The following is a 16,153-nucleotide window of genomic DNA, read 5'->3' as shown; positions in this document are numbered from 1 at the left end:
TTTAAATGATACCAAAAGTCGCCAATTAATTTTCTCTTGATCAACAAATCGATCAATCATTTCTGCTCTAATCGTACTACTGCCACTGCTGTTCTCATAATACAACTTGTACAACCGCTAGTTTTGTTACTGTTTCTTCTGCTAGCTGGTGATTGTGTTAGATGAATGAAGCTCACTGAATGGTTGTAATACTGCTTTGTTGCATATTTGCCTTACTGTGAAACTACATAACATCTGATTTTCACTAAGTAAGTAAACCTGTTGAATTGGTATCAATTGATACTGACAGACAGGATTGGCGTTTTGGTGTTTTACTCATCTCTGTGTCTTCTCTGCAGGTCTGGCTCAGTACAGTGGAGATCCAAAGACCGAGTGGCACCTGAACGCCCACCCGAACAGGGCGTCCCTACTCGAAGCTGTAGCCAACCTGCCATACAAAGGAGGAAACACGATGACAGGTGACTTAACAATCCACACCGGGTTCAAAATTTGGGATCCAAATGTATTTTGTTTCCTTATTTGGGTCCATTAGCCAAAGAAAAAAACCCAAAGCTGTAATTAAAAAGCGTGATAAGATGGTAGAATTTCTTTTGAAAAATTAAAGGACTATGCCACCAAATCTCTCAAAATATCCACTGAAAATAAAAGCACTTTTCAACTGTCCATCTGTATTCCCAGTATGTTTAAAACATCACATTTTCTCCAAAATCTGGTTCAATACAACTTGTATTTTTGTCAGCATAGTTAGCTGCTTACCTTTGTACCTGTACAACTGTTATTTTACTGAGAAAATGAATGTACTTAGTGTGATTTGAAGATTATGTTGCTTGTTATCCCAGATTGGTTGGATTTGTCACAAATGCAGCTAGAAAGGAAAAAGCCGAGATTTCTTGTTATTGACAACTATCAGGAATCTTTCATGTTTTTCATATTTTTCATGTTTACAGCCTTTCATAATTACTTTGTTATTTCTGTCATACAGGAATGGCTCTGAGCTACATCCACGAGAACAATTTCAAAACCAACGTGGGAATGCGTGACGACTCCCGCAGAATTGGTGTCCTGATCACTGACGGAAAGTCCCAGGATGAAATTATCTTCAACTCGCAGAAGCTGAGAGACAGCGGCATCGAGCTCTACGCTATCGGTGAGTGAACGTTTCACTTTGAAGAGCAGGAAACTAACTGAGAAAAGTTTGTAAAGCAAGGATGAACTCTAACATGAAGGCGGCATGCTGTAAATTAGGTGACAATAACATGACTTTAAAATGCTTTTTCTATTTAACTGATTTTAGTGAACATGATTCAACCCCTCTAGCAACATATTCCCAAAAATGTTCAAGGTTTTACGTTAATTTCCTACAGTACCTTCAGACAGTTGTTAATTTCAGTTAATGCATGAAAATCAAATCAGGCAAGCTTCAAATCCCTAGAAGTTAAGTTTTAAAGTGAATTGAAATGAATGGAAACAAATGGCTGCTTAGAAATTGGAAGGTAGACTAAAATTGGATGGTAAACTTCGGAAAATGGTCATAAGTGGTATGTGGGTTAGAATAATTGTATGTAAAGTACACACAATTTGTGGTACATGGGATTAGCTGAGTTTAGGCAGCGTAAACAGTACTTCACCAGGCAAATTTGATCTTTGAAATATGTGTCCTCACTAAAAGTACATATAAACATGTTAGTCTTATTTTGGATTTCATTTTTGAGGCACAGTTCTGATGGTACATTTTTCTCTCAGGTGTGAAGAACGCCGATGAGAACGAGCTGAGGTCCATTGCCACCGACCCTGACGAAATTCACATGTACAACGTCCAAGACTTCCAGTTCCTGCTGGACATCGTTGACGACCTCTCCAACAACCTGTGTAACAGCGTCAAGGGCCCAGGTAGGAAATCAACTTCAAGATCTAGACACAGGGTGGCCAAACTGTATTCTTACAGTGAGACATCAATATGTCTTATAGCTGGGAAATACTAGTAGATAAGATGTGTAGATTAGTAGATAAGATATACATGCAAAGAGCTGGGAATGTATTTCCATTTTGGTAAGAAATATACCTTCCCATGCTACCTCAGATTTGGCAGCTTGTTCCAGCCTTCTCAAAAAAGATTAAATATTATTTTCAACGCTTTAAAGGATGAATCCTTTCAGATTTTACTATGTAATGCTGGGTTTTTAACACACTAAGTGCCTTGACTGCAGCCTGGTCGTTGCTGCTTGCAGCTGTGATTACAACCTATTCTTTGAATACCGCTGAGTCAGAATTACACCTTTTAGTAATTACTGGTAGTGGAGGTCAGATGGAAACTTTGTAGCTTCAGAAAGTACAAAACCAGTTTTTAAGACTGACAACCATACATTTTTTCAATTTTACTACAGGATTTCAGTGGTTTTACAGGTGCTCAAGGGCGTGAAAAGGTTCTCTGCTTATGAAGGATGACATAAACCTTCAGTTCACGTAAAGTCATGAATATCAGCAAAATTACACTTCCTTTTGACAGCTGCTTTTACCCTGTTTGAGTAATGAGACTAATGATTGATGACAAGTAGAGAGTAGAGGAACAAAGTTTATTCACAAATCAATTCTACTATAAGAAAAAGAAAAACAGAAGATCAGCTTGGCCTGGCTGTTGATGACAAACACTGAAAAGATAAAAACAAAAAAATAAAATAAAAAAGAAGGAAACAGATTGATAAATTTGGTACTATTCCGCCTGACAATGTCGATTATTTCGAACCATCAAATATTGCAACAGAGATCCAAGCATCTGATGGAAACTTTCACGCTGAAAGTATTTTTGTTTGTAAATCAGTTTCAGGAGGAAATACAAAAATGATTTACAGCACAGCTGGGGAAAAACATTTTTTAAAGAAAGCCCGAGCTGAAATATACAGCTCACAGCTTCACTGTCAGAGGAGCGAAACACGACGAGGGCAGATTTGTGGTGGCAGGGTTCACGGTGTGAAATACTTGACATGTCGGATCACATTCTAGCTCTTGTTTGCTCCATTTCAGGAGTTCAACTGAAGGCTCCAGCCAACCTGGTGACCTCGGACGTGACCCACCATTCCTTCCGTGCCACCTGGACGTTGCCCGAGAGTCCGGTGGACAAGTTCCGCGTTGTTTACATGAAAGAAGCTGATCCCACAAAGGAGGTAAGATAAAGTTTCTCCCCCTCTTATTACCCTCCATCGGTCTCTATAGTGGTAGTGCCACTGGTGCAAAACCAACAGCTGACACCAGAGCTAAACTGTCAACTCATTGACTTCAGATTAGACCCGTAAGAATGACATTATGTTGGTACAACTCAACAAGGGTGCAGCTTGTGTTGGGGATCAACCAATCAACTGAAAACAGTCAGTGACAGTATTAAGGTAAGCTTGAATTTTTACACAGAACAACTTCAAATCAGCCTCAGTTCCTCAATAACCAAATTTAAAAAAGAGCAAATCAGAGGGCACATGAACTTCAAACCAAAGACTGTATATAAAGATGGAACCACTGAGGTGTGATGTCACCTGTTGATTTCATTGGTGCTAGTTCGAAGCCCAGAGTTGCAGCTCATGGTCGGCGTCTTCTCCGTTTGGAACCAGGACCAAATAAGGAGTGCGGAGTGTTGCCTTTCACGCTGTGGAAACATGCCCCGCTACCTTGGACCACAGCTACCGCTAGCTTACTAGGAGCACCGAGCACTGCACACTTGGGCTAATGTTAGCTACTTTAGCTAAATTGTGCTAACAGAGCAGGTATTATAATCAAGTAATGTTAAACTTAGTGAAATATTGCGAGTCCTGGAGTCAGGGGGTGGGCAGGCATGCCAACACTTATTAGAGGGATTGTATTTAGAGACTGAGACCATAATGACTCGTTGGAAAACATGACTGACTTAGTATTTCTAGAGAGAGGTTGAGGCCTTTTGAATGGGAGTCAGTTGGAGCATCTAGCAGCCGTCGTGGCACTTTAAGGTACTTTTAGACTCAACTGTCATTTCTTGTGCTACTTAAGTGAATGCCTTGGATTTTTTCCACTTGTTTGCAGTCATCATGGCCCTTGACTCAAATGAACAGCTTTGTCCACCAAGTATGATTTTAAAAAAACGTTTACTTTTTGTGTACTAAGCACAGACACGCGCCAGTTTCTTCCTTCTTTGAAGATGGCTCAGTTTTTATCAGGGGACCAAATTTCCATCATTATGTTGACACAAACACTTGTGACCTAATCCCCATCCTTCTGTGACAACTGAGTGAACTCCATCTGCAGATGGAGGCCACGCAATGTGGCTAAAAGTTCCAAAAACATTTCCACCAATTTATTGTCACACTGTTATTTCCAAGGTCAATAATGGACGTTAAAGCTAGAAAAACAACAACCATATAGAACAAACTAGTGTAAAGATGCTAAAATGTCTCATATTTTAAGTAATAAGTAATTGGTAATTCAACAAATGCTTTGTTAGTTGGAGCTGTTCAGTGTGCTTCCTGGTTCATAAACTTTATGTTTACCATCTGTTAGTGCTGGATAAGATCCTGAATATCAAATAGCATCTTGTTTGCTTATTAATTCTCTTTGGCTCCTATTAGACCTGGCTTAGCCTGTAACAGATAGCAGTTTTATTTGTTTATATCTGTGACCCGTACCATTCAGGTGAGATTTAATGTTTTCCGGGAATTTGAATAATGACAGGTTGTCAGTCACACAAAAACAGACTAATTGATAGTTAAATCCCCTCCTGTTGTTTAATTTTCTGCTATTTGTCATCCTATGTGGCAAACCTCACAAGGCAGGTGAAAAAAAACTCTTGAAAGTGTTTCCACATACCCAGGTCTGGCTTTTATTCAAAGCTGTGTTTACTTGGCCCTCACGATTTGAAATCTGGATCCCAGTTGTTTGGTGAACCTGCATTTAGTTTACACTTAACCTCTTGTCAGTCCCGTCTTTAAAAACAGAGCACTGGGTCTTTTCCATCCTTTGTGCTTTTATTGGCCGTTGTCAGATGGAGCCTGTGTGATTATAATCGGGCTCGTCTGAAATCAAGCAGAGTTTCCACTGGATCCACTTAGTTTAATGTTATAGACCTCACACTGGGTCGAGACACCTCATTTTACAGTCTCTCTCTTCTTCCATGTGTCTACATCAGGCTTTAAAGCATGTATGAACAAAAGTATATGAGATATATGATATTTACATGCTGGATATTTATAGTTAGGGTCTAATTTACAGTGATATCTACCAGTACAAGGTGCAACTGATAGCAAGGAAGATCAGGGCTCAAGCTACGGCACATTGACATGAGATTAAACATACTGTATTACTATATACTTGGAATATTTACCCCACCCGAGCAGCTTTGTGACGATGTACTTCATGGTCATGGCTGTCTTAGTGTAGTGTGTTAGCATGCTATGGTTTGTTAATTAGCACTTAGGCACTAGGCAAGGATAAGGCTGATGATTTTCTGCATTGTTCTTATTGTCGTTAAATCTCTCATGCGGAGCCAAACCAACGATGAACTGATCTACTAACAAGTATTGTGTGTGTATCCAAAGTTTGATATATCTTATTCTTTTGTGCTGTAGACCTCTGTTGTCCAAAAACTATTAAAAACACATCTGTGAGCCATACTGCTGCACTCGGTGACACGGTCCTTCATTATGAAGATTGGTCACGTTAGTTTATTTAGAAATGGCTCCAAAGACTAATAACAGCGATCACGTTTTTAGTTTCCAGACTGTGTCTGGTGTAAAGCAGACACAGCTGTGCTGATAGTTTCCTTGACTAATTGATTAATTGTTTGGTGAATTAAACATCAGAATTATCGCCCTCCCTGTTTGGATTAGCAATTGAACCTTTGGCTCAAAAATTTAGACAGACAGAAAAAAAGTGGTAATACAATTGGTAAGAAGCAATACAAACTTAGTTTATTTGCTGATGATTTATTACTCTATTTAAGTAATGTAAACACTTTGATTCCATATGTCATTAAAATTATGACCGAATTTTCAAAGCTATCAGGTTATAAAATGAATGAAGGAAAAACAGAATTAATGGTAATAAATAATATACTATAGTAGAGACAAAATTCATAAGTTTGAAACCAGCTCCTCAGACAGATGTTTAAAATGTGGCACACAAAGTGATTCCCTCATACATGCGGTATTGAGATAAAATTATAAAGACTTGGGAGAACATTGAAAGATGAATTTCAAAAACTTATAATTGTAAAGTTGCATTTTCATAAATGATTTGTCTCTTTCAAAATGTTGGGAAAATGAGATACCCAACTGCGTGGCAAATTCTTCTTTCATCATTAAGCTAACATTGCAAAACTGGAAAAACAAAGAAGCACCTACACTTCAAAAATGGAAAACATTAATGAAATATTACTTGAAAAATGTCTCAGTTGTTGGATAACAACGGAGGTCTGCAGCACAGAGGAACAAGATATATCAGGCTTTGGATACACACACACAATACTTGTTAGCAGATCAGTTTCTGCACATGAAATTTGCTGACAATAAGAAAAATACAGAAAATCACCAGCAATATCCTTGCCTAGCTGAAGCGCTAATTAGCAAACCACAGTCAGCATTTTAACTCTGTCATTGTTAGCATGTTAACATTCTGCCATTAGCATTTAGCTCAAACCACTGCTGTGCCGAAGTACAGCCTTACAGAGCCGCTAGCATGGCTGTAGACTCTTTTCAAAAAACTAAAAAATTCCCATGAATGCCAGTGAAAAACATTTAAAGAAATCAAGCAGACGTCAAAATGCATGTTTTGTTCGAGCAACAGTCCCAAACCCCAAAATATTTAAATGACATTTTTGCTTGAAAACAATTAATGGATTATCAAAATAGTTGCCAATTTATTTTCTGTTGATTGATTAATCGATATATCGACTAATCATTGCAACTCTGAGTGAGTGTGCTCAAAACTGCCTGTTAGGCTGTTGGACTTGGAGTTATCCACAAACCATTTTAGTGCCCACCCACGCAGATATTGCACCAATGAAATTACAGAAAGTAGAAAAAAATGTATCCCAAAGTCGGTGTGTTGTCATAGGGTAACTAATTTGTGGTTTAATGAGCAAGTTCTCCAAGTAACTGCCTCTTGGAACCGTCCCCAAAAATGACCAAAAATGATGAAAAGAGTACTACAAACTTTATTTTATGAAAACAAGTATAAAAAAAAAACTTTAACCTGTTTCCAATATGAATCAACTGGTTTCACGATTTTTCCCAGAAGTGAGTGTCTATCGCTCCACAAGAGTCAAGAAAAACAAAACTTGATTTTATAAAACACTTTATACAACTTGATTTGCATTGGAAACAGTTTGAACTTAATGAATTAAAGACATAAATAACTTGCAGAGCACAAAAGTGCTTGTGAAGCTGCAGCCTCTCTCTGTTTGTCATTTGTCCTCTGGGTTTGATTTTCCAACAGAATAGTTCAGGAATGTGACACCATTTAGCAGCCAACTTGGACGTCCCACATGAGGAATTTCCCATCAGCACATGAACGCAGCACGGTCATTTCAGCTAACAGACTATAATCATTTAATGGTTGAAATACCTGGAGTACCACCAAACACTGATTGACAGATCCTGATGAACTCATTGCCAAGAGACATCATTCCACCAATTTCCATCCAGATCTTTGACTTTTTTACATGTAGATATCAAACTTACATGGTCATTAGTTGACAAACTGCTTGCTTTTGTGTGTTCATCTTTTAATGTGACATGAGTGATGTATTGTACAATTAGTTGAGTGAAATTGAAGCCTGGAAAGGACAATCAGCCAGCAGCCAAAGAGAAAAAAAGTTGACTTGAGAGAAATGTTGGTCCGCTCTGGCCTTTATAAATCATTAAATCATTTTGGCTATGAAAGTTTTTGGTGATTTTTTTTTAAATTCACCAGTCACTGTGGCAGACAATAAAGAAAAGAAGAGTTCCTGTCCAGTGCTCTTCTAACATCCCCTGTGTCCTTTAAGATGGGCTTCAGTCAGTTTGAAAACTTTGCCAGCTCAAGTCAAATGTCGTTACCAGTTTTCTGAAACAATAAAAGTTCAATCCTCCAAGGCTCAGCTTTAAAATTTTGATGAGAGCATGTGTTTGTACTTGCCTGATTAGTGAGAACATTTTATTCTCGACCTGCTGTACCTTGATCTTTTTCCTTTTTGATGGTAGGGAAAGTTTGGTGAGGTGATAAGCACAGAAGTCCTTTCAGACCGCAATCATTCCTCTCTGTGATTTCACAATATTTGAATAGATATTTCCTCTAAAATGAGATTTTCTCCTTTTTTGAAAAGAACAAAAACTTGGCAGATCTTCTCCAGCTTCTTCCCAAAACTTGACAATTGTTTCAACGGCAAAAGGTCTTTTCGCTCCCTGGCTGACAACACTTGACACTCATACAATATACTATACATCTGTACATGGAATATATAGTTGTTCAGATCATAAACATACATTTTGGTGTTTTGGAGTGATTACCTCAAATACATTTTTAAGTTTTTTAAGTTAGAGGAGTAAGATAAGATAAGATATACAATACTATATCCAGTGTAAAGTAAAGTTTACCTGTTGGAGGTGTGCTGGTCATCTCTCCAGGCATACTTAGATACTTAATGTCTTTACAGTTATACAAAAATACAAAACAAAACGGAAAGAAAACAACACACACAATAAGACAAGTGAAACCAATGATTATAGCCACATCTTTGACTTTTCAGATGATTTGTTCTTGAGATTAATCACACGTGAGGCGTCTTCATTGTTCAAAAAACAGTACCATGGTTTCAATACGATACCTTAATAATATTTTTTATTATATGAATATTTTTTATTATATGATTATAATATGAACTTCTATATGTATTTTTACAAGTTCTAAAATGTTAAATGTATCTAAACACAAGCAAACGTACTTTATCATAGAGACTTTTGTTACCACCTCACTTTGGTGGGTTTTTTTAGATTTATGTCGGATTTCATGAAGGTTTGAGGCCCAAAATGTCATTTATAGTTTGCAAGATTCTTTGGTTCTTTCACAATCAAGAAATTCTAATCCTATGAACTTGATAGGAAGACTTTCTGGTGCTCAAGAACTTTGTTGATAATTTGCAGCCGGACTAATGACTCTTCCTTTGTAGTTTGAGGTGATCGTCGACGGGAAGCAGAACACCGTAGTGCTGGAGAAGCTGACCCACTTGACCAAGTACCTCGTCAATGTCTACTCCATACACAGCGAGCTGAGCAGTGAGCCTCTGCAGGGCTCTGAGACCACCTGTAAGTGTCTTTGCCTTTTCACCTTCCACTTGCTGTCCCCTTAGTCCAGCTTGATGCCCACTGCTGCTACTATTATTATTAGTCATATTTCTATTATTGTTGTTATTGTTGCTGTGCTTCCCTGTGTCTCTCTATCCCCTCTCTCCCTCCCTCTTTCTCTATGAACCCAACCAGTCAAGGCAGATGTCCGCCCACCCAGAGCCCAGTTCTGCTCAAGGTTTCTTCCCGTTAAAGGGGAGTTTTTCCTTGCTGCTGTTGCCAAGTGCTTCCTCATGGGGGAATGTTGGGTCTCTATAAATTAAAGAGTACAGTCTAGACCTGCTCTATGTGAAAAGTGTCCTGAGATAACTTCTGTCGTGATTTGGTGCTATATAAATGAAATTGACTTGACTTCCTCTATTTGCCCTCACGAAGCAAACTTCTCCCACCACCTCTGCCTTTTGAGAGAAATGCTCAGTTTCCACGTTCAATGGCTTTTTTCGCGAGACACTGGTTGCCCTTTGGGGCGACAGGCGTGATTAAAGAGGAAACTTAGAAGGCAGATAGCATCATCGCTCTGCAGTAGTTTACTGTTATGGGAAAGCGTTCTGCTTCTTCCATATGGTTTGTGTGATAAACAACTTGATTTCTCTGCTCATTATCCTGTTTCACACACATTGATGGAACTCGTTTACTTGCTTTTTTTTTCCCCCTGCAAATCTGCTCCAACATCTCTGTTTAAACAACGTATACTTAGCATCTGATCTGAGGCGGAAAACTGCTTAACACAAACAGTGCCCCATGATGCAATGCAAGGAGCTGATGTTAGTCTTTGCTGGGCGAGGTGGGAATCGCGTTGAGCTATAAAGACAACAGTTAAAAGTTTATTTATCGTGGCTGCAGTCTTTACACATATCTTAGATAAACTGATATAATTTAACGATGTGTTAAGTGCATGGCTCTAAGTGCTTTTATTTGCTCATTTGTCCTTTAATGTTTGCTTTATTTGTTCTTAAATGTGCGACTGATTTTTACGATGAGCTTGAGGTTGAGATCTGGTAGTATTAAGACTTCCTTTCACTGAAACTAAGGGTTCGAGTCTAAACCAAGAAAACTGCCGCAGACCGAGTACACTAGCACAGCATATGAATCATATCATTGTCATACTCATCAAACCATTCAGTTGTGGAGGCATCTACATTTGTTAACGTTCTCTGTTTGTCATTAGTGAAATATGTTGGTTGCTTGTGATGTAAGCAAACACTGATGCAAGCAACAAATAAAGCGACAATAAATAACCAACAGGCACAAAGCCATCCTACTCATTAAGCAACATAAGCCTTGCCTGGTTCTGATTTTGTTCAAATAGATCTGCTGTTGTGGCCCATTGAGGGCTGCTTTCGCCAGTTCATCCAATCAGAGCTTTGTAGGCAGAATTTAGAAAGGGTACATCATCTTCCTACATAGCTGGCTACCAAAGCATAAATGAGATCAACACAGCTGCACAGGTTGTTTGAAGTCCACATACAAAAATAACAACTCTTAAATCGACATTTTTCTTTGGCTGCTGTGAAAAACATTAAGGTAACTGCTCCTAGTGATCCCGGCCACTGTGTCTGTCTCAACTGAAAATTATGTTTGCGGGATGGATATGCTATCACTACCGATTGGTCCTCCCAACAGGAAATGGCTCAAGATGAATATGATGTCAGGCTGACTTGACAGTGTGTTTATGCTTTTGGCACACAGGATCTTACACAACCTGATAAATTAAAAGATATACGACTCTCAACTAAGCTTTTATAAACAAGTTCTAAAATATCCTGTCATCGCAAGAGTAAGAGTAAGATATATGGATGTTGAATTTCTTTCTTAAATATATATAACATTTGCTGTAACCTTCATTGAAAGAAGTTTCCTAAATGTGTACTCCTCCGCTCTTATCATCTTATTACTGTCACATCATATTCCCTGCATAATCTTTTTAACATACTCAAATTTTCATCCTTTAAAATGCCACTTTTTTTATTAGAAAAATGTCTTAGGAAAGGTTTTTTCCTTTATTTTCAGTCATATATATAAAATGTCACAAGCTCTGGCTTGGGACTGCTCTGAACACTTGGTCTCCAATGGTTTTTTCTACTTTCAGCCTGAGCCTCATGATGGATGTCTTTATATGGTCATCTGCTCCACACACAGCATACGCAATTTCACTGCTCCACTCTGCTAATATTATGGCATTTTTCTATTGTGGATAGTCATGCCAATTAGTCCATTATGCAGCAGGGCAAAGTAAAATAAGTAGCTTACCTGTTGGAGGTGTGATGGTCATCTACAGCTCTTCATCAAACATCATCCTCACTGTGGCTGTTTGCTTGTCTGCTTGTACTATTCCTCCCTGCATTATTTCTGATTGAGCCACTGAATAAATAGCTCCAAATATCTCCATACATTGTTATGTCGACGGTTTTTAGTGCCGCTAACAAAGCTCTGCTAATTTGGTGAGGAACACGTTTTGCTTCTTGTAAATCGTTCACAATAAAAGTCTCCTGCTATTTTTAGTCGTTCAAAAGCTTTTAATGTGAAGCAGTAAGGCAGGAAATGTTGGGTTTTCATCAGCAGTAACTTAACATGACAGAGTGAGCTCATCAGGAGGGTGGCCTTAAAGAGACAAAGGCTGAACTGAGGGTTAAGATAAATGAGTTCTTTGAACTATGACTCATGCAAAGATACTTTAGTGGAGTCCAAAAATAAAAATATAGAGCTGGAAATGAACATAATAGGTCCCTTTTAACAAAGTTTTATTTTCATGTCAGCAGCCATTTTTTAGGACTAGGATCACACTCCCACATGTTGGAGTTTATGTTTTGAATTGAAAACTTACAGATAGAAAACAGATGAACCGAAAAGCAGAATATCCAAAGTGGCAGCACTTAAAAACAAGCTGCTGTCTGTTTTTCAGCTATTTCAGTAAGCATTGGCTCTACCTTATCAGTCAGCATCTTTTAAAGTCCAAACAGAATTATCAACGGTGACACTGGGATTAGAAATGTTTTTGTACTTGAGTCGGAATGGTTAAAGGCTTACCTTGTCCTCCCCTAGTGCCCATGCCTCCTCCTGGAGCACTGAGAATCACCGATGTCACTCACAGCACCATGAAGCTCAACTGGGACGCTGCCCCCGGAGAAGTCCTCAAGTACACGATCACCTACAAACCAGAAAACGGAGAAATCAGAGAGGTAAAGGATGCAGGATTACAGGATAAAACAGTAAAGGTTGCTAGCTGTTCATAATAACTTTAGTTTAATCTGCATTTTGCTTTTTGCTCAGCAGTCTTCTTTTAAATCAGACTTTAAGAGAAGATTTATATTTTATATTTTTTGGTTTCATGATAGCGTCTGTTTTTGCGTTAACCAGCTGTACTTATTTTCATGCAGCAAATGAAATAGTTTCATTTTAAACTGTATTTGTCAGTCACACAGCAGCCTGAGACACAACAAGAGCCACACACTTTGAACAAGAACACATTTGCTCTTGAGCTAATCTCTCCTTCTTATCTAGAAACATGGACTTGTCTTGTCCTGCCCCTCAGCTTTCCGAATGAGCGACCAAACAAACTTCCACTGTGGAAAACTGCACTGTTAACGTCAGTTTGCAGGCGAGATGGCTAATTAGTCAGCTTTAGCACCTTAACAACTTAAGAACAGACCTACTTATGTCAATTTGATCAGTTTAACTGCTGGTATGGTTCTTGCTCTTCAATACCACTGCTAACAACACATTGTCTGCCCATTGCTTGTAAGCTGCAGGCGAATATGTTTACTCTGTGTCTGATTCTCCTGCCAGATGCTACATTTAAAATCACTTTGACATTTTTTTTTGACTTCAAGATATACTGATTGTGTTTTCAGTTGGATTTTAAACATATCAGTGGTTTACCACAAAGTTTCAAGTCAAGAATGTAGCTGTGAAAGCACAGGAGATGTCATTAAATGGCCTAGTAGTGCTAAAACAGTGAGTCAATCGATGATCATTTACGTCCGTCATCCAACAGAAACAGCAACCATTCTCTGGTTTCAGCTTCCTAAATGTGAAGATTTAAGGCTTTTCTCTGTTTTATATCACATGAACATCTTCTGGACATTTCTCACCATTTTCTGACATTTATAAACTAAACAATTTGAAAAAATACACTACTCATCAGACTGATCAATCAGCTTCAGAGGAAATGTATGACTAAAACCATTTTAAAAATATAAATGGGGTTTGATTTTAGCTAATTGGGCCGTACCAATGTGAAACAAAGTAAAATAAACATTTATACATTTCACATTGTCATTATATAACCTTGTGTTTACTTTTAAAGGGTGTCACTTTTCTGTGGTTATGAAAGGATTGTAGTTTGGCTTCCAAAGAGAATTTTTGGTAAAGGTTGCGGTTGTATTTGTTTTGGATCTATGATTTCCTAGCAGCATCTCCTGTGTCCTTGTTTTGCTGTTCAAACACTCTCCAAATTTGAAAGTAATGTCTAAATAATCTAAATCAGTTTCATTTGTACAGCAGGGATGTACAACCGTGACCTTTTCCATTTCCGAGTGGCTGCAAAACATGTTTGAATTTGTTCGTATTGTTTTTAAGGTCCTTCAAAGGTGGATTTAAACAATTAAACCTCCCCGTGTGCTTCATAAGGGTGAAGTTTTAGTCAGCAGTGATAGCTTCGTTCTGGGAAAGAGACCAAGTGAGGACCAAATCAAGAGTTATAACCGGCCTCTCGGCAGAGTATTAGCTGCACTTCGTTGGCTGAGCTTTATGAGAAAAGCAGTCTGCTGGCAGAGGAGCGCAGGCCGTCAGCCCAGCCTGACTGGATCATCCCAGCACCACTCCGTCCTCATAATTTCTCACTTGGATGTCAGCGGAGGACAAACAGTCTGGGATGAATCGACAGCCCAAGGTGCCGTCGGTGGACACCTGCGAGACATTTCCAGAAAGTTCTGATGGATGATGCTCCAGCTCAGCTCCTCTTAAGGATTACTGCTGAGGGCTTCTTGTCTCTGCAGAGGAAGCCCACACATTGGATTCATGCCTGCTGAGTGCTGAGTCTATTTTTCTCTACCGCTGCTCACTTGACTCAGCTTTCCCCTGAAATGGAAAAATCAAGTGAAGAGAGATGTCTCTGCGTTTTATACATCAAAGCCTTGCACTCATTTATCATACCACCTGACATTCTCTGACCCCACAACTACACAGTTTCATCTGTCTTTACTTTTACCTCGATGGTAAATGTGTTTATTTCAGAGAAAAAAATGAAAGATTATCTTCCAGGAACTCTTAGAAGCACATAAAATCTTGAGTAAAGCTGCAGATGTAGTAAAAAACTGTTATGAGCATCACATAGGTAGATGTTACAACATAATGTATATGAGGGATATAATATATAATGACCACTCGCCAACAAAACACCATACGATACCATCAAATAATAATTGTTTACTGGCTTATATAACAAATTTTGATCTTGCTTTTTTAAAATATCATGAATTATATTCATGCTGTGTACCACATCACTCCATATTTTCTATACTTGTTTTGAAATCGGTTTGCAGCACACACATACAGAGAGATTTCACTCATTTCATGCAAATATCAAACACATTTGGAATTAAATTTCATTTTTATTGGTCACAAAACACCCTCGCTCCAAGCTCTTTATAATTTGATTATGTTGCATTAATTTAGAACTGCAAACAAACACCTGAGTCATAGGTTCAAAGGTAAACCACACCTTCACGCCAATCAGAATGGAGGATTTTCAGTAGACACGTTATACAGTATGACAACCATCATGTAATTAGTTACCAAATTCTTGCAGGCATGGGCTATTGGACAAACTGTTGCAATTATAGAGGGGTAATGCATATATTAACTCTGCAAAACAATGCAAAAGTTGATGTCATTTCGGTCATGAGTCTGACTCGTGCAATTTTTTTACTTGTGCAAAGCTGTGATATTGCCACTGTGTTTGCACTTTTAACATTTTCTATGATTAGAGTAGTGAGGAGATTTTTATTAACTGATAATTACATTCGTCCCCGTCAGGCTGAAGTCAACGGTGACATCACCACTCTGGACCTGTCCAGCCTCATCTCTCAGACTGTGTACGACGTGGCCGTTACCCCGGTATACGCCGCTGGACCCGGAACCCCGGTGCTCGGAAGTGCTAAGACAGGTCTGAATCTGCTTGTGATTGTTGTGTTTTGTTCTTCCATTATGCACTTACTTTTTCTGTTTTATCTATTTGTTTGTCTTCTGCACAACTTTAACCCTAAACTAAGTCTTGACATCACTTTTTCTTAAATGTCCTCACTGTCAAGGTCTAAAATCTGGTCCTCCAGCATGCACAGAAACGCAGATTTTTTACCCGAGCACAGACATGTACACACACAAAGGCAAATAGCAGCAGAGCATACACTTGCTCACAAAGATACACACACACATTAGCCTACAAAGAGTCAGTTATACACTTCCAGCTTCAGAAAATAGTCCTCACATGACGTTGCCTCATCTCTCAGGCCTCCTTGTAATCACCAACACATCCGTCCTCTTTTGTGTTTCTGTCTGTGTGAACAGGTGTTGTTCCTACCCCTAAGAACCTGCAGTTCTCTGAGGTCACCCAGACCTCCTTCAGAGCCACCTGGGAGCACGGAGCCCCGGATGTGGCCCTTTACCGCATCGGCTGGACAAAGAAGGGGGAGAGCAACTTCCAATATGTAAGTTAGCGAGTCAGGGACATGACTGCTTCTCCTGGTGCAACCTTTATAAGACTGCCTTAAAGACTAAAACAGACACTAAACAATGTTCATATCTTAACAAATGGATAA

The 16,153-nt window shown here is 38.8% G+C and overlaps 1 protein-coding gene across 3 annotated transcripts in view; it reads left to right on the top strand.

The window, feature by feature from the left end:
• The window catches only part of col12a1b (collagen, type XII, alpha 1b), a 152,239-nt gene that overhangs the window by 46,855 nt on the left and 89,231 nt on the right, over positions 1 to 16,153 (top strand). For all 3 annotated transcript variants that reach the window (XM_042391103.1, XM_042391104.1, XM_042391102.1), the window contains exons 19-26: positions 339 to 458; positions 983 to 1,147; positions 1,744 to 1,890; positions 3,022 to 3,161; positions 9,161 to 9,296; positions 12,378 to 12,514; positions 15,372 to 15,501; positions 15,903 to 16,042. In XM_042391103.1, the coding sequence (XP_042247037.1) occupies positions 339 to 458; positions 983 to 1,147; positions 1,744 to 1,890; positions 3,022 to 3,161; positions 9,161 to 9,296; positions 12,378 to 12,514; positions 15,372 to 15,501; positions 15,903 to 16,042 (1,115 nt within the window). The remainder of the gene's footprint in view (positions 1 to 338; positions 459 to 982; positions 1,148 to 1,743; positions 1,891 to 3,021; positions 3,162 to 9,160; positions 9,297 to 12,377; positions 12,515 to 15,371; positions 15,502 to 15,902; positions 16,043 to 16,153) is intronic.

This window comes from Thunnus maccoyii, chromosome 17 (assembly GCF_910596095.1).
Source record: "Thunnus maccoyii chromosome 17, fThuMac1.1, whole genome shotgun sequence".
Taxonomy (NCBI): Eukaryota; Metazoa; Chordata; class Actinopteri; order Scombriformes; family Scombridae; genus Thunnus; species Thunnus maccoyii.
This window is presented reverse-complemented; position numbering and strand designations above follow the sequence as displayed.